The sequence below is a fragment of the Sinohyriopsis cumingii genome, chromosome 2 (genome assembly GCF_028554795.1).
Source record: "Sinohyriopsis cumingii isolate HCF-2022 chromosome 2, ASM2855479v2, whole genome shotgun sequence".
In the NCBI taxonomy this organism is placed as follows: domain Eukaryota; kingdom Metazoa; phylum Mollusca; class Bivalvia; order Unionida; family Unionidae; genus Sinohyriopsis; species Sinohyriopsis cumingii.
Window position 1 is genome coordinate 41595820 of NC_142962.1, and position 23200 is coordinate 41619019.

Here is a 23200-nt window from a genome sequence, read left to right on the forward strand (position 1 = left end):
TAGCTGAGCGAGTAATGGAACATTTTAAAAATGCAATGCGAGGAAACGGCCTAACACCGCTAAGACAAACTAAAATAACAGCGTGGGCGACACGAGTAGCGGATAAAGGAGCGTCAATAAATGATGTTGCTGAGCTAGAGCGATTACTAAAATTTCCTATAACGGTTTCATCGTTAACCGGTGAGGTATTGTATGAGTGTAAATACAATTCCCGTGGAACACCAATAACTATTATCGATCATAACAGTCACGCCTGGACTGACTCGGTTAGGATCTTCCCGCGAGACCGTGTTGTGAAGTATTATCCGGAATTGCCGAGCAAGGGAACCGCTAGCGGGGAGAGTGCGAGGCACTCCACGGGTATGTTTGATTTTATTTATCAGATAAGTAAAACCGATCCGGTGTCTGTGTGGTTATTCAGAAGTAGTGAAGATGGAGAATATGATCAGTTTGTGAGACCCGACGGGGAAATATATAGAACAACGGCGTTACAGCAGGAAATGAAAAAACTCGCAGAAAAATATCATGCGGGCAACACTGATACATTACTGACACACTGTTTTACTGTCCCGGGTGTTGCCGCACATGTAGCCCGGGAACGAAATTCATGGAGACCAACTCCGAAAAGTTTTCTTGCGGATATCCAACAGAGCTGTGTTGAATACGGACACGGCGGTTTGTGGAATACTCGATATGATCACCGCGGTATGATATCCGTGGACATGACGGCGTGTTATCCAGGAAGTTTCCTTGGGCGTGGAGAATGCAGCGAATATTTTAAACGGTTTGGCCACGTTACAAACTCGATGACAAGAGTTGCTGTAAACGGACCATTGCCTGATTTTGACTTGACCGGATTTGCTTGTGTGTCGTCGTTTAAATTCGCTAAGGATTTACATCCTGTGTGTTATGTTTGGTTTGGCAGACATTTCGTTGAGAAGCGATGGGCACCGATAGTGTTATTGCGATACATGCTTGACAGTCGAATACTGTTGTCGCTGACGGTCAGCGAAGCGATTATATGTTATTGTCGTCAAACCGAAGTTTGGTTGCCAACTCCAACGCCGGTTACGTTAGAAGAAGTCATCGAAGATTGGTCACGAGAACATCCGGAAACTTCTATCGACGCTATCATCAAGAAAGCTCCTGAAGTACTTAAAAACAAACTCAGAAATGACGAAAGCACAGCAAAAGATCTAGGACGAAGAATAATAGGGAAATTCACTCAAGGTGGAGCGTATGATCATAAACAACATCACAGTCGATTAATCATGGACAAGACTGAATTGGATCTTGTTGTCGCTGATGCAGCCACGAACAACATGTTCTGTAACCGCGAAGATGTGTTTCTGTCAAACGGGGAAAAACTAGGGACTGTTTTTAGTTATATCGACGGAGAATCATCTCAGTACACACATTTGAGATCTTCGATGCTAGCTTATGTATCCATAAATTTGTTGTCGATGATTAATAGATTCCCTGTTGTCGCAGTGAGAGTTGCAACGGATTCATTTTATATTGATAAAAAACACTCAGCGGTGTTGAATAATGTTATATCGGATGATCCATCGTGGGGCTCGTGGAGAATAAAGAATGAAATGTTACAAGGATATTGTGAATCAGCTGACGTTGAAATCGTGGATGAGTATCGCAGCGCAGAAATGTCTTCGACGGTTTCGTTGTCTCCGCCGGTGCACGATCCTGTTACAAGACACAAAACAGTTTATCTGAACGGCCCTGGTGGTTCTGGTAAAACAACTCGGGCGATTGAATTATTTCGCGGTTCTGACTTGGTCGTGCTGACTCCCACACACAGACTTGCCAGGGAGATGAGACAACGGGATGTTAACGCGTGCACGTATCACAGTTTTTTCAAATACAGCGGCGGCACGTGGACACCTGAACGAATGGGTAAGAAATATATTCCCGAGAAAATAATCTGGGATGAGATAGACACTGTGCCGTTAGATATATTAAAACAGTTTCTGGATTGGTTGCTAAAGAAAAATACCGCAGTGGTGATGTGCGGCGATCATGGTCAACCACCGCCATTTACAGGTGAATCTCCACACGAGTGGCTGAAAACTTTTGTAGATTATTATGAGGAAATAACTAACGATCACAGAGCACTCGATGAAACGCTGAAAGAGTTTAAGACACTGATCAGGCTACAAACCAATAAAGTCCAGTGTGAGATAATGCGTGAAATAATTCCAGAGACTTCGCTGAGCGACTTTTGGAAAATGTGGAAACCAAGTGATCTCATAGTGGCAAGTAGAAAGATAGTCAGGGACACACTTCAGCAGCGGTTATTTCAGTTACATCAGAAGAAATTTCCCATGTTGCCAGTGCCGTTGTGTTATAGACCAGCTGATACGCGATTGCAGAATATTGATGTTGATATTCCAGGGCGCCTGACTGCGTCGGGTCCGGAGAAACAGAATTTAGTATTAAATGATATTGTTATCGTTGATGTTGATGCTGTCGAACAGGCACTGAAAATGAGCAAATCCCCGTGGACGCTAGGATACGCTATGACCATCCACAGTTCGCAGGGACTAACTATTTCAGATACAACAGTTTGGATTGTTGATGATCGCATCGAGTGGTCAAATTTAGTTTATTTAGCCGTGTCAAGAGTAAGAAGGATAGCTCAGTTACAAAGAATTGTATTAGATGATGTTATCAACGACAGCATCAACAGATCAATCGCTGATGATACAATAAGAAAGAAATTAGCCGGTTACAAACAGAGCGACAAAAAAAATGGTAGAGAGTTTGATCCCAAACAAAGTTTGGATGTTGAATTTGTAATACAATTACAACAACAGCAGAATAATCACTGTGCGAGTTGTAATTGTTTATTGCTGTGGCAGTATTCGAAAAACGACCCAAGGCAATTCACCGTAGATAGAATAGATAGTAGCCTTGGTCATACACGTGAAAATGTGATGTTGACCTGTCTTGAGTGTAACCGACGCAGGGGGGTTGCTGCAGTTATTTAAATGATTGAATCACTTCAGTGCGGATCACTTTAGTGCGGATCACTTTAGTGCGGATCACTTTAGTGATCGGGGTGGTAATTGTGTATCCGTGGGAATTACCTGAAGTTGCTCGCGTGTGAATCCACGCTGAGGAGCAGTTGAATCTAATCTGTAGATTGCGTTTCTCCCAGTTGATCTTGTTATGCTGGATATCTTATGTGTAGTAACACTCCATGTGGGATCGGTTGCTCTTTTTTTTCCTCCTTCTAGTTCGCCTGGTTCGTATAAATACCTAACGGTGACATTACCCAGCACTGGCTGCGTTGAAACATGTCCGCGTTCACTGACGCGGGGTATATATTTTTTTGTGATTGCATTTACAGGTCTCATGTTTGTTGTTCTGGTAATTTCATTATTCAGTGCGGCTATCACGTTTGGCAGTCTTGCAACCCATTCACGAGATCTCGTATCGTAAATGAATTCCCTCGCGTACTGGTATCCGAATAATCTCTCAGCGAGTGTTCTATTAAATCGCTCAACAATTGCCTGATCCCGATGAATTTCAGTATGTCCTCGTCGTATGGTAACGTTATGCTGCTTTGTCAGTGATGATACCGCGCCCTGAAATTCTTTACCAGGATCAACTTGTAATAATCGGGGCCAGCTTAGAGGTCCTCGCTGATAAATTCGTTTAAACGCAGAGGCAACTTCAGCGGCTGTTTTAGTCGCTAACGGTTCTGCTTCTTTGTATCTACTAGCAACATCAACTACTGTTAGCGCGTATTTGTATGTTTTTCTACGGACAGTATCATGAGGCAGGAATAGTATGTCAGCCTGATGAACTTCATTGGGCACACTAACATCAAAATGTGCAAAGTTGATTTGTCGAGGTGGTGGTAAGTAGATTTGCCATATTGCTTGTTTTGACAGCCATTTTTTGGCAACCTCGCGTGTTACTGATGCCGCGTTGGCGAGTTTATTAATTGCTGAGTTACCTCTCCAGTATCCGATTGGGGAATAATAAATCGCTTGCATTTTTATTTAATTATCCAGCGCCTAATACTAATTTAGATTTCATCGCTGATCTTACTAACCAATTAGCGAGTGACTCCTTAAATGATTTATTTTTTATGGCGCTTAGTGCATGAATTAATTTCACATCCGCGATATGCCTGTCTTGTAGATCTTTACTTCGATAAGCAACATCATGTATGTGACACGCTGCGTCGATAGCGTTTATCGGATACTCTCCCGGTTTTGGTTTAGATTGTTCATCAAGTCTGATATCTAGTCGTGTCCCTGGACCGCAGTAATTGTATCCTGGGAGATGCTTTTCTCCGGGATACTTTGCCCAGGGAGTTCCGGGGAGCTTTCCAAGTTTGGCTGCAATGTCACCTCCGCTAAATTCTCGCTTTTTTTTTGAAATCTAAATTTTTTTGTGCCACATCGCGCACACTTACCAGAAAGTGCTTGTCTGTTATTTTTTGTTGTAATGGTTGTTATGTCGTTTGTAGGGGTTCGTGCCTTACACTTCACACAATATAGATCCATAATTATTATTCTTTATATACAAATGGAAATTACAGATTTTTCTGCGACGCGAAGAAAGGAGCCAGTTAAGCATAATTCAGTGCTACCAAACTCTATCAGAATGATCATCATAGGACCGTCAGGATCGGGTAAAACGCAACTGCTGTTGAACATGATAATGAAGTAGATGAAGTGGGATAAGCTGTATTCGGTAGCACCATCTGTAGATGATCAGCGATGCTATGATGTTATAAAAGATTTTAATAAGACTGCAAAAGAGATTAGTGAAGACGGCGAAGATGTTGTTGAAATTATAACTGACATCGAAGAAGCCCCATCCGTTGAGGATCTTGACGGGGATAAAAATAATTTAGTAGTGTATGATGATGTGATGCTGGACAAGCAAAAAAATCCTGCAAGAATATTTTCCCGGGGTCGTCACAAAAACACTGATGTTATTTATGTTACGCAGCGTTACACACAAATTCCAAAAGTAATTCGGGACAATTGTAATCTTCTTGCTGTGTTTAATGGAGTTGATGTTCATACGCTGAGAAATATTCATCAAACCTGGTGTAGCGGCGATATGGATATTAATAAGTTTAAGAATTTCTTTAGTCGCGCTCAAAGAAACCCGCATGGATTTGTGACAATAAATTTACACGACCCGCGGACACGATACCGCATCGGACTTGATACATTGTATGGTTAACATAAAAATGTTTTCTTGGAAACTCATTTCCCAGAGCAGCAGAGGGGAATGGACCCGACCCATGGATTTTTCAATAACGACCCCCGCCACGGAAACTGTTTCAGATTTATTGAAGTAACCCAAGTTGTCAGTGCAAACTCAACGAGTTTGTCCCTGGAAACTCTTCGAGTTTTCGGGGGACATTTTTTTTTGTCCTGTATTCTGAATAGAAGGGTTTATTTCGTCGAAATAAGCCCTTTATCGAGGAATAGTTTCCTGGAGGGGTTTATTGTGCAAAAAGTTTCGGTCTGTTCCCCCCCCCCCTCTGCTGCTCTACTTACAGAGTTGTTCCCCCATGGATTTGTAATCTACTCACCATTTGCAGTTTTATTAACATTTACGATTGACAGTTTTTATTGAAATAAATACACTCAAAGTCACTGAAACTTTACAATATGTAAATATTCAGCAAATGCTAAATGGTTTTACCATATACCAATACCAACATTAAGTACCGATATAATATAGCGTTCCGGGCTACTGCTCAAGATTATCTGCATCTAAAAATGGCATGGATTGTATCTGGCAGCTCTCAGAACATCTTCGCTAGACATGGCTCCTTTATGATAACCCTATCTACACCCTGACGTAACGAACAGATATATACTGGTCCTTTGTCCTTGCAACATCTATTGGATTTCATGAGTTGCCTCCCTTAGTAAATTCTATAACCATAAATCTGAGTATTCATGATCAAACATATATTTATCAGTACAGATGAAACCGGGATGACATCTTCTGTGTAGAAAAAAACAGGTTTTGACTCGCGGCATTTTCTGGACGTACATGTATTTGAAACACGTGCTTTCAATTCCGTACCAAAGAGTCGGGTGCTAATTTCAATAATGTTCCAAGCTTAAGACTTTTAAAGGACTGAAATTCCATCAAGAAAACAATGTCTCAAAAAAAAAAAAATTCTGTTACAGATAAGATAAGCTCTCAAAAGATTCTTTTTCCTACAGATTAACTTTCATTATCAACCAATCCTGACCATCCCAAACCATTATATACTCTATTTTATGTTCACTTATTTCCAGGCTGGTTCCCATTTTACCGTACAATTAGTACCGTGTGTTCTGTACATCGGCCGAAAATAGTGGAAAGCTTACATTAAAGGATACTTTGGAAGTTTAACATCGAAAGTATGACTATGTACAAGAGAGAAGCCATGTCATGTTTATTTGAATGACACGTATTTGTGCAAACACGGTCCGGCACTTGAAAACAGTGGCGTCACTCGGGTTGGTGTCACACAGTGCGGTAGCTCATGGTGTCACCCCCATGGTCCTCCTTCCGTAACAGACCATACAAAAATCCTTAGTAATGTGATTTTAGTGTCACCCCCTCTGATGGTGTCACCCGGTGCAGTCCGCACCCCCCGCATCCCCCTAGCGACGCCACTGCTGTGCCTGCTAGTCATGTATTTAACTATGATCGGTTATCCGCTTATGAAATCCGACTAGACCGAGCAGTGTGTGCTCTGTAAAATTTGCAGTTTTTCATTTTGGTGTCACCCCTCTAAGATGGTGTCACCCGGTGCGGTCCGCACTCCCTGCACCCCCCTAGCGACGTCACTGTTTATCAGTCCATTCAAGTTGTGTGCTCCCCTTGTCTTGGGCATGTAGGAACGGTGTTCAGATTTGAACAACTTAATTCTGATTGCATGTGGTGGCTTGTCGCCGCATCCAATGAAATTCACAGACCCAAAGTTAAGACGTATCTGCTCGATACGCCATGGTGTCGATAGGAACGTTGGCTAGCGAAGATGCGCTCAGGGGTTTCCAACATAATTACAGCCATGCCTTTGACACACCTTACATTGAACTAACATTAGTTTTAAGTAAAACTGGAATATATAAAAAAATACATGATGAAAGTTTTAAATAATAAGAGACAGTTCCGACTTAAGCATCCATCATTATCGGAGTGTAGTTTCTACCCCGAAAGAGCCCCGCGATTGCTGGACGGTGCACAGTGGAATGCAAACCGGTTGGATTGGGCGGAGAAATATAAGCGAACGGCATTAGTAATCTCGCTGACAGGTGTCTTTGCGTGTACCTGCGACTAGTTCTAACTCAACTTTCAATCAGAAATGGTGAGTTTTGTGACAGGCGATATTGAGGCAAATATGATATTTTCATGTACACGGGGGTCAGATTTAAATCGCTCGCTTCGTTTTCCTTGGCCAACACTGAACGGCCGACATTGTTGTTCGTTTAACAGGTTTGTTCAGCACAGGATGTTGGTTTGCCCGATTTTGCATATTGATTTTACTGAGGAAGGATGAACTTAACATGGATAGTGTCTGCCAGATCGTAAATGGGCATAGTTTACGACGAAACCAGAACACGTTTTCGACAATTAGAATTTATGAATTCTGCATCTTAAAGGGTTTCTTAAAGGAGGTTGTATGACAGTGTACGATGTGGGGGAGAACCAAGTTTACAAATAATTATAAGGAAATATTTGTAAAAAAAGAAGCCAATCACCGTTATGTACGTTTAAAGCTGCATACTAGAAAACGAACATTTTGTAAGTTCAGTTGTGGGTTTTATTTCTAATGTAGTAAATAACATGTTGGTAAACATTTATCTTGGACATGAATCTTGTAACGCATATACAAGATTAGTCATACCTTGTAAAACGCCTCCCCTGCTGAATGTTTTGTTGTCTGTTTTTGTTTGTTTGTTTTAGGCGACTCAACCAAAAAAAATAAAAACAGTAGCCTGGGAGGCGTTTTACATTATCAGTGTAATACACAGTAGGGATTAAAGGTAGTTTTTTCTACATAGTATTTATACCTAAACACATGAAGTTTTACTCTCTCTCTCTCTCTCTCTCTCTCCTTTATAAAAAAATGCAGGATTTTCTATGTTAAATCCAAAGTGTTACCTGAAATATAAGATGTCTCAGATATAATTCACATTGCTTAGCCTTTATATCTTAAAATTATGGATATAGGTTGTAAACATGAATATTTTTCTAGGTTTCACTTCAAAGTTTAAACCCTCTGTCCAACCCTGCACTGCACCCTAGAACAAACATGTTCAGCAGTAGAATCAAAGCATGCTTAGCTGCACTTACAGGTCTGGCAAGCTGAAGTTAGCTGTAACCAGTTTTATGTTGGAAAGCAATAAATATTTCTTAAATTCCATTTTTATATTAATACTAAGCTAAATTCAAATTTGGTGTGGCTTTGTGGGGTTCAGCACCATGATAGGATATACATGGTGCTTGTATATTTGGTGGGGGAAGAACCCGAAAAAAACTGCCATATAATTAGATCAAGGTGTGCATTCAGCTTTGAAAATGCTTTGCATTTACGGCTGCCTAGGAGTAAGACTTTTCAATGCAAATCAGCAGACTAGGAGAAGCATTGAATGCTTTTTTTTTTATCAATTACCAGATATGGTATTTGACACTGATATTATATGCTATCTTACAGGTTTTATCGCTATGGGGGATTTTAGACTTTGTATAGACATGGTTGGGTGTGCACTAAAAGAAGTATTTTTACGACGCAAAACAGGACTGATTTTTTTATGTTTGTGATGTTAATATAATGATGAAGAAGGCGTTACTGAAAGTTGTCTTTTTGTTCCTCTTAAGTTAACTATGATTTTCAGTTTGAAAATATAAGAATGAATAAATTAAATAAATGTTTAAAATAATAGTATTTAGAGTATATACAATGGTAAAAATAGGAATCCCACCAGCAAAGTGCAGTCTGCTCCCAGAAAACTTTGCAGATTAGAACTATTAGTTGCCTCGAGTTTAATTTCTACATTCTTTATGACACTGACATATAGCTCTTGTTTGTCCATCAGAGTTAAGCTGAATTTTGTCAATCCGAGGAATAGTCTTATTCCAATAGCCAAGCCAGGCATGACACACTTTCTTACACGTGGCTACTGTTCCATCCAAACTATCAGTCGTAGCAACTTGAGCACTCTTCATTCTTCGTCATTTTGCTGCTTAACTCCAAAATAGTTATCCATATTTGTTACTGGCATTTTGTCTAAGTCTCAACATATCTTGATTCTGAGTTCATGTGCACAGCTTATTCAGTTGCACTCAGAAATAAACACAATAATGGAAGCTGAAGTTGTTTATTTTATGTACTCTTTTTCACTGTAAATATCAGCATATTTTCCAACCCTGGAGCCAGTATCAGATTTTGAAATTTCTGCCTAGCGATTGCATCATGTTCTTTTCATGTACTCTTATAATGGCAACATGTACATTTTCCCACTAAGCAGTTGGCTGAAGCAGGAAGTTGAGTGATATTATATTTACTCACTTTTAAAGTGATTCATGAACTTGAAGGCAAAATCACTAACCAACCCCCTCCTGCTTTTTGTCATTCCAAAATCATATTTACAAGAATAATTATTATTCCCAACCTATAATTTACGAATAAACAAGGTGTTTTTTCCACTTGGATTGTTTTTGCCATGAAATTATTTTGGTGAGTGAAGTGTACTTGGTGTATTGTCCTATAAAGTGGCAAAATGTGTCCTGAAGCCCCACTGGGATTTCCATTCTATACGTCTCTTGCCTACTTTCCCACCCCCAGCAGGGCCTTTCTTTAGATTTAAGGCTGGATGGTGATTTGCCAAAGTAGGTGGGGGGGGGGACTTCCCCTGATGGGGATAAATGGTGTTTTGCTTGTTTGTTTACTAGGTACATCATGCAGTTGCATAACATATGAATAACATTCCTGGATTAAACTTATACACCACTCCCATGATAACTTGCAAACCCGCTTATAACGCGGGGGCCAGCATGGATCACATTTTTTAAACCAGAAAATACCCCAAAAATTGATCCCTATTTGTTGCACTTGAAGAAAATCACGATCAAAATTGGTAACGGAAACTTTGATGTATCGCTCATTATATCATCGAAAACGGTAGATAGGACCTGGAAATTTTAATCAACACTCAACACTTTGAAATATCAAATTTAAAAATAGGTCATATATTTTTTTACATTTTAATTCCAAACGACATTCCTAGTACACCACAATTAACGATATGTAAGGAAATTTTGTTCAGTGAAATGTGACTCACTCCGAGTGGATGCAGTACTTGAATAAATACAAATTAAATTAAAAAAATTTATCAATTGAAATTTGTGTTCTATTTCTTTTAGTTCTTTTCAAGTGTAATCGTCATAAATGCAATATGTCCTCTTGTAATTAAACATAAAATGCGTTAGTCTACCATAACAGCTGTCTGCGAGCGTTTATGAGAACCTAATTAAGTGCTAACCGTGTTTTGACAACTGACTTCCGGAAGTATTTGTTGTATTGTTGCACTGAATTAAAAGCTGGCCTCCTTTGTATTATCACATTAATTACGTCTTTTGAATCAAATAAAAGAGGTGAAATAAAAAGAGGTTAAAAGGCACAAAAATCCTACTTGATTTCACAGATACAGACCATTGTGGCCAAGCGAGTTGCATAAAATTCTTGAACTGGCACTAGGGAATATCCTCAAGGATGATAAGAAGTTTCATTATTAATTCCAATTAATTAATTCACGACATCAATATTGTACTAGTTGAGCAATACAGAAATTGAATTTCGATGTTGATGATTGTCTCACAAAATAAATGTCTCCTGTTTTTGAAAAAATGTAATCTTGTTTGGTGGTGTATCAACAGTTATTGTGTTAGTGCCTGGTTCGATAACATTCACATGTGGCAGACAAATCGATTAGAGTGGGATTTAAGAGAGGAAGGCCCACCTTTTTAAGTGAATCTGAGAAGAAAAAGCATGCATTAGATAAAAATCTGACTTGGGTGAATATTTGTGATCAGTTTTTGCCCTGGAATACTTTGAAGGCAAACTAGGACTGAAGACCAACCCAGCTGTTGCAGATTTCTGTATTGATAAAAATGCGACATACAGTAAAAATATTGTATGTCAGTTATGCCTTGAATGAAAAAATACTCATAAATGTTAGGCCAAGTACTGCATCATATCAAACACAAAATGAGAATAGATTATCACACAAGATCACCTACCTTATCCAACATAGCATGGTGTTCACTTCTTATTTTTACAAGTGCATCTTCACTAGCCAAGGTTCCGATAACCCTATCTATATCTTGGCTTATCAAGCAGATATTTCTGAGCTTCAGGTCCATGAATTTTATTGGATGCAGTAGCAAGCCACCATATCTAATCACAATTTTGTTCAAATTTGAACACCGTTCCATTGTAATTGAGACAATGGGAGCACATAACTTGAACGGACTGATAAATAAGCAGTTTTCAAGTGTCAGTCCATGTTGGCACAAATACCTTTCACTAAAATACACCTGTAATGGATTCCCTCTGGTACATAGTCATACTTTTAATCTTAAACTTACAAAGTATCCTTTTTAGGTCAATTGAAACCACCGTTTTTTGGCAGATGTACAATGCACCACACTATTGCTTATTTGGCATTATATACTAAGGGAGGCAACACATGAAATCCAATAGATGTCACTAGGACAAAGCACCAATATAGCTGTTCAATACACCAAGGTGTAAATAGGGTTATCAGAACCTTGGCTAGTGAAGATGTTACAAGGGTGATGTCACCAAATCTTGTCTTCCAGCTTTTGACTGAAATCGATTAACCCATGGATGTCGCCGATCAACATCAGATTAATTTGCAAGCATGTGAAAAATGGTGTGGGTTTTCTTCAGTTCAAGGGAGAAATTACACAACTCATGTGATGAAATTTTAATATTATCTGGTTTTAATGGCATCCACCTATGTTTAGCACTAGTTCAGTATTTGGTATTATTCAGATGAGTGGGATATACAAATTTTTCCATGTGATGGTGGCATTGGGGCTTTAAACGATCTCGAACATTAGTTGTCTCAAATATGCATTTCATCAAATAATTCTTTTCATTTAAACTAGATATTTATCACCGACTACCCATTGGGACATTCAGTCCCATCGCATCATCGTGACACAATTGGGTATTCAGTGATACACTGTGGTTTAAGTATATAATTGATAGTTGATTGAATTAAGAGAATAAACTAGTTATGTAGTACATAGATCATTTTTAAGAAATTGCGTTCTGTCAATTTGATTTTCATTTGCAGGCAAGATTAAATGATGGAACTTTGTTCTGTATCAGACCTGCCAACCCTTATAATTTTACTGTAAGCCTTAATTAAGAAAATTACCCATAAAATATGGACTTAGGGCATGCAAGCAAAAACCATGGGGAACAAATTGTTTACGAAAAATCTGGATAATATGTTCATCCTTGCTTGATTTGGATTCAGGTTTCATATTAGAAGTAATGAAATTAGTCATGGAACCAGACTAACTTTGCAGCAGCACCCCTGATGCTTTAAACTGCACCTACTTGTTAGTGTTGAGCATCTGCATGTTCAAACTTGATTATATAATTTTCTGAAAATGTCGTCCAGAAAGCGGTGCATGTTGAAGATGACTGGGAAAATAAGTCTCAAGAAAAGTGGTAAAATCAACACAGAAGTATAAAATGGAATATTCATATTCTTGTGAGTAAAAGCTGGAAAGGACACAGTTACGTTTATTAACAATGGCGTGAGATATGGTTGCTGTCGTCATGTGAAATGGGAAAAGGTTTCCCAAGAATTCTCTCTATAGTTGAGATATGTCAACAAGCCGTTGAGTTGTATAGGGTTTGGAACTAAAGTTTGTGCAACTGTACTAGTGGTACATAAAGTCTATGGGTACTTTACAAATGTTTCAGTTGAACATAATGTTTATTGTCGCTCCGTTGAACTAGTCAATCTTACGGAAAAAAATTCAACTGCCTTACTGAGACAGACTCGTCAGGGTTGGCAGGTCTGGTGTATTAAATGGATCATTTAAAATTTCCGACTAATGCATTCAGTCTCATTGATTTTCATTTGCAGGCGAGACAATTAACAAAACAACAAAGTGATGGTAAGTGTACAAAATTCATTTGAACTACATAAGGATTTGTACCATTTTGCTTCTGAACATAAACAGAAAAAGTTATAAAATTCAGAAATTAGACAAATTAACTTTTTTCATCTTTTTAAATGAGCTAGTTTAGTCATAGCATGCAGAAGGCTGCTTTTTGATGACAACGCTTTACTGGAGCTATAATTATAAGCTCAGTTGAAACAGTAAGCAGTGCCTGGAGAAATAGACAAGTTGTGATACTGTTCCTAAATAATATGAATACTATCAGAAGTACCAAGTATAATTTCAATTGATAACAATTAGTAGCCTATCTTCAAGCATCATCAGTACATCATGATTTCGGGATGCTATTCTATATTTGTGAAGAAATATTACAAGTGACCACAAACTTTAAATGGGTTTTTTATTATCATTTTGTATTCTTTTTTTTAAAAAATTTCTTTCACACTATTGATAAAAATGGGTTTTGTATTGTATGCATGATTGTTCAAAGTACCACCTCGTCAGTCGAGGATCCTGTTAACATTTGGACTAGCGTTGGATTCAGTTTGTCAAAAACGTATGTGTACACTGACTCTTACATCAAAAAACATATATTTTTTAAATGTTATAATGTGACACGAGACCAGAAGTTTGCAGATTCTTATCTGGAGCTGACCATGCCGCAGTTTGTAATAAAAAAATTAAAGGAAGTATATGGTAAATTACAACTAAACATGGTCAAAAAAGTCTTTGTCATTAAACTTGTTAAACGGTGACCTAACGGTTACATGATTTTTGTTTTAATCTTTTGGGATAAATGAAAAAATAATATAATATGCCATATTTTGGAAAGATGTGTCTGTCTATGCATAAATTTCATGAAGAATTGTCCATAGGAGACACTTGAAGCATTTTAAGATAACAGACTTCGGATCTTGTATTGTGGCTTGGAGTTGACCATAGATGTCCAGAAATGTTTAAAATACTGGTACTCAAGTCCCAGGGGGAGCCCCAGATCAGGTTCATGTGGACGTTCTGGAGGGTTGCCAGGAATTTTATTTGAGGGTGGCAAAATTTATCAAGATGTGGAAACATGGTTGTGAGGCTTAGACAAACTATTTTTCTAGGGTCACAGCCCAAAAATGTTGTGAATCACTGGTTTAGAATTTCAATCTATCCCTCGTAGGAGAGCATTTGGTTCTGGACACCTTTGCTCATTTGTTGGTGGGGTGAGCACTTTGGGTAATATTGCATTGTCACAGACTTGTAGTTATATCTATTTTATTAGATTACAACCTTGTAACAGAAAACGAACACAACTTTCTTACTGTTTTCTGGCTTCTTTACAAATTAATACCTTTTATGAAGTATGAAGAATAACTGTTTAAAACCATATGCAGGTGACTACAACTGAGATGCCTAAATTGTCAGACTTCTATATTTTGAATCAACCTTCTGTTTTGAGGACGGTATATTTTACTCAGTTACCCTACTGTTTTGAGGACAGTGTCTTTTTACTTGCAAGTTATTCATGCTCCCTTCTTTTGCCTTTGCCTACTTTTATATGCAGTCATTATATATATATATATATATATATATATATATATATATATATATATATATATATATATATAGTTTATTTATTTTATTGAGATTCATTTTTTTTCATAACTATTTTTAAGTATAAGTTATTTTAAGATAAGAACTGAATTTTGTATTGTACATGATTTGTGAAGTTGTGAGACTTGAAAATCAATTAAACTAGCAGTGGTTTTAGGTTTGTGCTGGCCCAAATTATAATTTTTATATCACTGAGGAAATTCTTTGAAATATTCATAGAAAATACGGTTTGTCTTCAAAACCAAATTTATTTTTAAATCTATTACAATCAGTTTTAAACAAAGTACAAATTTCAGGTGATTTCATCTTTTTGTATCTCACAAAGGATTCTACTAATTACTCTGTATATGAATGATTATTCATGCAGAGTGTAACAAATTTTCAAGCTTCATGACTCACATTCAGTGTAAAGTTAAATTCTTTAAGTATATATTACAAAGAATTGAAATTAAAGTTGTGAATCATGTGTGAGTTATGGCGCCCTGAGATAGGTACTATTACTTGCGCCATGAATTATAATTCTAACTTGTTTGATTATATTGGTGTTATTTTATATAAATTTCTTTTATATAATTACACATCCAAACATGTAATGTAGGATCAAGGGAAAGTGCATTCCTCTTTGGTGTATTGTCAATTTATAATGTATTGAATCTTCCTTTCATTTCTAAACAGAAATCCAGTGCGCTTGTGCATTCATCATGGTGGGATGGGGTTTAGATTCATTGTGTGTAATGAGTGAGATCTTTTACACCTCGATTCCTTTGACTTTAGTATATGAGGTGATGTGTCGTTGGTTCTATTCCTGCTTGGGGTGAATTGTAACTCAAACCAGTATAATTGCATTTTGTGCATTTAGAAAAGACAGTTTTTCTTAATAAATGTATGATGTAGTTTATTTCATGCTTATTTCAGAATGTTAATAGAGAAATAACATCTTGTTTGCATTATTTATCAGGAACTTGACTTTCACCTGTCTTTCTATGTAAACATGGTCTCCAAGTATGACAAAAATTACACAGACTCTCACAGATTATAATGAAGTTTATTTCACTTATTTCAAGAATGTTAATAGATATATAGATATATATTTTGTTTGCACGATGTAGCAGTAACTTTACTTTCTTCATTTTTTCTATGTCAAAATATTATCTGAAAGGAAGCACATGCACGCATATGCATATATATATATAGTTCTATCTTTTTTATCAGAGTTGGACCAGGCTTGTATCTTGTATGACAAAGATGGAGACAACAAACTAGATATCAGTGAGGTGGTTTTATGTATGCGAAGTATTGGGTTCAGTCCCACACAAGCTGACGTAAAAAATTACACCGCCAAAGTTGGTATGTCATCAGAATATTTGTCCATAATGTAGAATAGATTATTTTCTTCATACGATAATGCCAACTGTTTCATGGCAAATAGAGCTTAAATACAATCTGCGTTAATGTTTTTAATATATATATATAAATATATATACACACATATCGTTTTTGTAGGAAAACATAACACCACATTTTTGAAGAATCTGACTGTTGAACCTAAACTTGGCTGCTTTATTGACATTGACAAGAGGTAACACAGTGCAGGAAATAGATCATTTCAAATATATCATTGTCATATTTCAGGATTTTTTTTGGGGGTGGTGGTGTCACCTTTGTGAAGTAGAGGAGAATATTGTTCATATTCCATCCCCATCATTGACATCAGCATTAGAATCTATAAAAACATATACATGTATACAGCCTCACTGCATCTCATTCATTCTTTCTCTTCCTAGTCAAAGGCAACTGTTTTGAGGGGCTTTCACAGCACCTGCCCCTGTACATTAAGTTGTTGTGCTTATTTTGGGTGTTTTTCACCCTATATGTGTACTGTTGTCTCTAGAATCATGAAAATTTGTAAGGGGATGCATCTTGAGCAGTTCTACACCCGTATCATGAAAGTTGATCACTGTGGCCTATATTTTACACTTCTCTGTATTTAAATTTTTGGTTTTAGTTCATTCTTCAAGTGTCATCAAACTCATTGATTGTATGCATCTATTTAAGTACCACACCCTTACAAAAAAAAGGTCACTGAGACCTACCTGTGTAACTACTTTGTTTTAGGTTATGTTTTTGCATTCAGCTTATTACCACTTAGGAATTTTGTTTCTTTTTTATATACCATTCAGTACTAATAATAGTAACCCTACTTTGTGGATAGGGTACTAATATGAGCCTACATGTATCAATGGAAAAAGCCACAGGTGCTTTATCGGCCTACTTTCAACAATTTTGAGCATGTTCCTTACATATCCTGAAAGAAATTAAATAGTCCTCGTATTTAATAGCAGAATTGCTGCATGTATTTGTAGAAATACACATAAAATATCAGTTACATTCTCCATCAGATATTTTCTTTTTGATCATCTGCCACATTAGTTCAACTGGTAACTATTTCTGCTTTCAGCCTCATGTGTCATGTAAAGACATTGCTTCCTTAACAGTTTCCCGTAAATATGGTGTGCATTGAATAACATACCGTAAAATATCCAAATTTGGTATAGCAAACCATATTTGGAAAACTAATTACCATGAGATTCTCATGTTATCTATTGTGGCAGACAAAGTATGGTTAGCTTAAACTAACCAATATAATTTACCTGATACTGGTTTAATAACTTTATTGTTAGCCAAACTTACTGAAAAACATGTCTGCTTAGGTTGTAGATTTTAATTACAGTTGTCTTTCAGAAAGTTTTATTTGCTCTATTGCAAGGTATAGGATCACACTGTAGCCTCAGCCAAGTTAAGTCTACGACATCATAGCTACATATCATTGTATATGGAATAATCTAATTTGGTCTAACGTCACAGCGATGCATCACAAATGAGCACTACTGGCTCATTGCAGAAATATGTTATTATGGCCCTTTACACTTACTGATTTGGGTTAAATTTATTCATTTTAATGCCCATTTTTTTAGGCACTTTTGATGCTATACTCATGAAAGTCATAATGATCATCTTTCTTAGTACTATGCCCTTATAATGAAAGAGGTTCATTGTGACTTATTTTATATTATTCACTGGCTTATGACCACACAAGTGGAGCTGTAGTGGCCCCTTGGTTAGTGTGCCAGACTCATGACCAAAAGGGTGCTGGTTTGAAATGGACCAGCTACTCCGACGTGTCCTTGGCAAGGCACTCACTCCAATTGCATTGTCACAAAATAACCTACTTGTGTTGCAGTGCCATAAAGCACCAAACCAAAATCACACAGGTTTTTTGCATGCTGTATGTGTACAATCCTATCTGTTATACTGAAAATTAGTGACTTAGTGCATTTAAACAAGTACTACACCTTCATTGTAGAATGAGGTCTCTATGACCCTAATTTCATGTTTCTGTGACTTCACTGAAATTTGTATTTAAAGATCTTTTATAATGAGGTATTTATGTTGTAATCATGCGACTTGTCTATATATATATATATATATATATATATATATATATATATATATATATATATGCACACACACACACACATATATATATTACCAACATAGGTTATGACAAGATAGATTTTTCCATGCCATATACATACCAGCCTGAATGAAGTCTTCTAACCATTGCATTTAGAAGTAGGAACAAGTATGTTTATTCATTGGCAGTCTTTCTATGTTAATGAGAATACATAGTCTATATAATATTATCAGCATATTTGTGGATTGTGAATGGGTATAGGAATATGATGAGTGGACTGTATGCACTTCATGCTAGGTAGGTCTCAGTTGTAGCTAATCAAGGTAATTAATGATGCATGAACTAGTCTTCTAATAGGGATCACACACTTCAGGATTACTGAAAGTCTTTCTTTCACTTAGTAAAGTCTCGCTTCTTGGCGTGAACAATAATAATAGCTTCGGAAGCAGAGTATAAAAATAATGCTTTTAAAAACAATTGTCTTATCAATTTTGTTTCAGTACCTTGTTTTTTATGCACTTTCACAGGGACCAATCTTTTTGTCTAGATGGCTTTAATCTTGGTGTGTATGATGATTAATGTTTACAGTTTCTGCTTGGAGACAAGTAGGAAAAGTTTGGTAGTGGAGAGATATGTTATTATAGATTACAGTTTTAGATTGTAATTTTTTTCTTCATAGGCAATAAAAAGTTTGACTTTAAGGAGGTGAGGGAATTCATTAGTAGAAATGCCCCTGAACCAGAGACACCTGCTGCACTTGCCGATGCTTTCCGGATTTTCGACAAGGATGGCAGTGGTTATGTCTCAGCAGCAGAGCTGAGGCATGTTTTAGAACATCTTGGGGAACAACTTACGGATGGAGAAGTGGATGAGCTGATAAGAGAAGTTGACATGACTGGAGAAGGATACGTAAACTATGAGGGTAAAATGTTTTTAAAAGAGTACTAGATTGGCAGATTTATTTCTTCATAATGTGAGAATCAAGAATTTAGTATTCTCCGATATATTTATGTTTGTTCATCTTATTTCATGTGACCATATAAATCAGATTCATCTCTTTGAGAATTAAATATCAACATTGAATATGCATCATGTGCTACCATATATATAGAGTTATAAGAGCAAGATGTGCCTTCACATAATGCACTATCAGACCAGGTCAGCATATTTTAAAAGTAATGAGTAAAACAAAAAAAAACAAAGGACCTGATCTGTTGGTGCATTATGCAGTGTCAGATTGGGGTCTATTCTGTTCATAGTTGGACTTGGTTATCTGCAGTACCATTCAAAAGATGCCCAATTATCAAAAATGAATAAAAGCTAAAAATGCTGTAAACGTATGAAGTGGACTAAAGTGAGATCAGTTTTTACTGAAAACAGAATAAGCCAATTTGTGATTTAAATATCATAATCAGATTTTGGATAATGCAGGAATATATTTTCTTTCAACACATTTTTGCATTGTAATAAAAGTAGATACATCAATGCTCTGACAGCCATACAGCTGATTTTATAATTATCTGATTACAGAGGTCATTTCAAGGTAGGGTATTTCTGTTTTGGAAGCCTTTCAGCATTTACTTGTTGAAATTAAGCCAAATTGTGTATGATGTATGCTAGTTTATGTTCATTGTAAAATGAACCCCAATTCATGAACAGTTTGCTTAGTTTTAAAATGTTTCTGGAGAGTTTAACTAAACTTGTAATTCTCAGCTGATCTCCTTTTTATGTAAAGGGACATCACTCCTATCTGTGCTTAGAGAATTTATAGATTCATCTTAGATTTTCAAAAACGGCAATGTTTCAAAGCTATTATGAGCTCATTTTCTTCATTTTCTTTCAGATTGTGTGAAGATAATTACATCAGGACAGTGAAAAGCTGCATGTATTTGGACCAGGGAAACATGATTTTAAGAAATTTTTGTGGTAATAAACTGTAGGAAGACACAGTATGAATTGATGATTTAAAAGAATAGGATTGGGCCATATCTACATTTTCCAGTGTTAGGTTTTCTTCCTTAGCATTTTCAGAAATTCATTTCCTGTGTTTTTGGCTATCAACATTTTGTTTGCATTCATTTTTTTTTATGTGACCATAACATGTTTATGTGAATAGACAAAGAGCATTTCAATTATAATGATACTGTCTTGTAACATTTACATTATACTAGTTTCATCTGTCATCCCAAAAGAATATAGGTAAAACTATACGATAATGGGATGATTGTCAAGATTTATTATCTGTTGAAATGGCTTCTAATGTGGAAGTTGAACTTGGCGTTTCAGTGGATACAAATTCGCATTATCCGTTTCTTAGCTCATTCTATCCAAACTTGAAACGACCTGAATAACATAAATTTTGTTCATTTGCAGACAACATATGCCCGGATGTGTTGTCATATAAAGCACCTTAAATCATGGTCTGTGTGCTACTGATTTGTCTTAACATTACTGCATAGACCTTGATTTGTTGGTGCATTATGTGACGGTAGATCTGGGTATATGCAGTTTACACTTGGATTTGGCATATATGTGAGTCAGTACAGTAATCAGAATCATAATATATTCAAAATTTGCCATTAAAAGTACTCCCCTTTAATATTTACGATCTATTTTGCAATTTTAAATACAAATGTATAATTAATCAACTAAGATATGGACATTTTTGATTCAACAAATGTTATTACATTGTCAAGATCATTATCTCTTTGACATTGAATATTTGAAAATTCACATGCAGTCTTAGGAATTTGAATATTTCAGGCAAAAATGCAAACAAAAAAAACATTTCTGATTATCCATACATGTCATAAAGAAAAATGTATTTGTTCAGTAACAAATTTCTGCCTTATTTCTAAGTTATGCATTTATATGTATCAACATACCTATGAAGATCTGTGTCTTTTTTCATATGTTGTCTTTACATTCCTGGTGAAATTATTTGATGACTAAAGAATATTAAAGTTTATTTATCCAGACTTGATTTTTCTCCATTTTAAAGCGGAATTCCACTTTTCTCCTGACGTCAATCTGATTTTTCTTGATATAGTTCCCTTTTTTTTAATTATCTCTGATCTGGCTTTTTTAAAATGGTCTGTTTGGTGTCATTCTGCAGTGACTCTTTGAAATTATTTGTTCCATGTATTAGTTAGCACATGACTCTAATAAAGAGTATTCTGATTGGTCAAAGGTTTAAATTCATCCAATGAATCTTTGTGCAATGGAAATGGGTAGCATTCGAAAGAATAAGCATGCATGCAAAAAATGGCATCCCAAGTTGTTAAGCAAGACCATGACACAAGAAGTTTATATAAAGGAAATGGGAATGGCTGGAGTGAAAATTTAACTGAAATTTAGATAGATTATAAGAAAGCTGAACGCTAGAGGACTGGCATTTTGTTACTTCTGCTCTCTGGTAATCTCGGAAGAGTTTGGAACAGCACCTACAGAAGAAGCTGTATACAGACAAAATGAAGCTCAGAAGGCATCTGGAAAAAGTACATTTAATTACTGTAAGAAGAAAGATTTCTTGCATGAGAGAACAGATGTAGCTTTCTGTCATAATATGTGCACTGCAATACAAGCACCAGCTTGAAAGGAAAAAAGACTCGTTGAGAAGGAAAAGAAACAATGGCACAGTGAGCCAAAACGGAAGGCTAAAGAAATCTTTGCCAAAGCCACAAAAAGAGCTCGACTGTCATATCAACAGGTTGTGTCCATTGGAGAAAAAGACAAGTGAATGTATGGGATTATTTGTATATAGTTGATGTACTTGGGTGTTTGTTGTTGTTGTTGTTGTGGGGTTTAACGCCATTTTTCAGCACAAGATAGGCTATACATGGCGGCCAGTATTAATGGTGGAGGAAGAACCCGGGAAAACCCCGGAAAGAACCACCGACCCTCGAGAAGCTACTGGCAACTTGGGTGTTTGTTTTACAGATTTATTACGAAAAGAGAGAAGTATAATATATTTGCTGCAAAAATTGAGAAATTATTGTGACTTAGTTACAATGTGAACACTGACATGCACGTGAAATAACATCAGCATCAATAGTATTGGAGAGCAAATTCATGCGACTAAATATGGTGAAATTATTTAAGTCGAGTAGAATTTGGTAAGTTTGTTAGTTTCTCAAATGGTTATTTTGTTATATATTATGATCATAAGTTGAACCAGGAGCTGTTTTTATGATTGTAAAATGCATTTTTGGCCTGGACCCCCAGATCAGGGGTGCTGCCCCTCGAGACCACGTTGGGGAGAACCTCCAAACCCTGCTAATCAAGTTTTCAACTTTTTTTGTGGAATACCAAAATCATGTCTGTTTTTCTCTTCATGTTTTCTTTGGTTGCATACCAAACTGTCTACACACTGACCACAGCAAAGGTGTTGAGCTCAATAGTATATAGCAGTTTTGAAACAGAAATAGATATACTTATTGAGAATTACTTTCTCTTAACAGGTAACAAAGAAAAATATTTAGCAAAAGTCATAGACTAACATTATAAGTAGATTCTTCTTGATGTAGCCAATGGTTTCTTTGGAAACCCAATACTTGTCAGCACTAAGCTCGTCGACATTCGCAAACAACTCTGTGATCTATTCAATGCTAAAAACTCAATTGATACGATTAACAAACGCTCGCAGAAATATCAAGATCGGTTCAAGGAATAATCACACTACGATCTGAATATTATGGTCGTGTAACTGCGTTTTACAAGTCATCTCGGAAACTATTGGATTCTTCTTGATCTCGTTGATGGTTTCTTTGGAAATTGATTAGTCATCAAGACATAACTCACTGATATTCACACACAACTTAGTGATCTAGTCAACATTAAAACCTCAATTGAAATGATCAACAGAGGGCTCACGGAAATATCGGGATCAGTTAATGGACGTAA

General features: G+C 36.6%; 1 protein-coding gene across 1 annotated transcript; it reads left to right on the top strand.

The window, feature by feature from the left end:
• The first annotated feature begins 7211 nt into the window (after nt 1-7211).
• LOC149804711 (calmodulin-like) lies at nt 7212-21276 on the top strand. Its single transcript, XM_089943356.1, has 5 exons — nt 7212-7360; nt 13188-13218; nt 16036-16170; nt 18978-19220; nt 20142-21276. Exons 1-5 carry the CDS (start codon nt 7358-7360, stop codon nt 20171-20173), a joined length of 444 nt encoding a protein of 147 aa, XP_089799482.1. The 5' UTR covers nt 7212-7357; the 3' UTR covers nt 20174-21276.
• Nucleotides 21277-23200: the final 1924 nt, after the last annotated feature.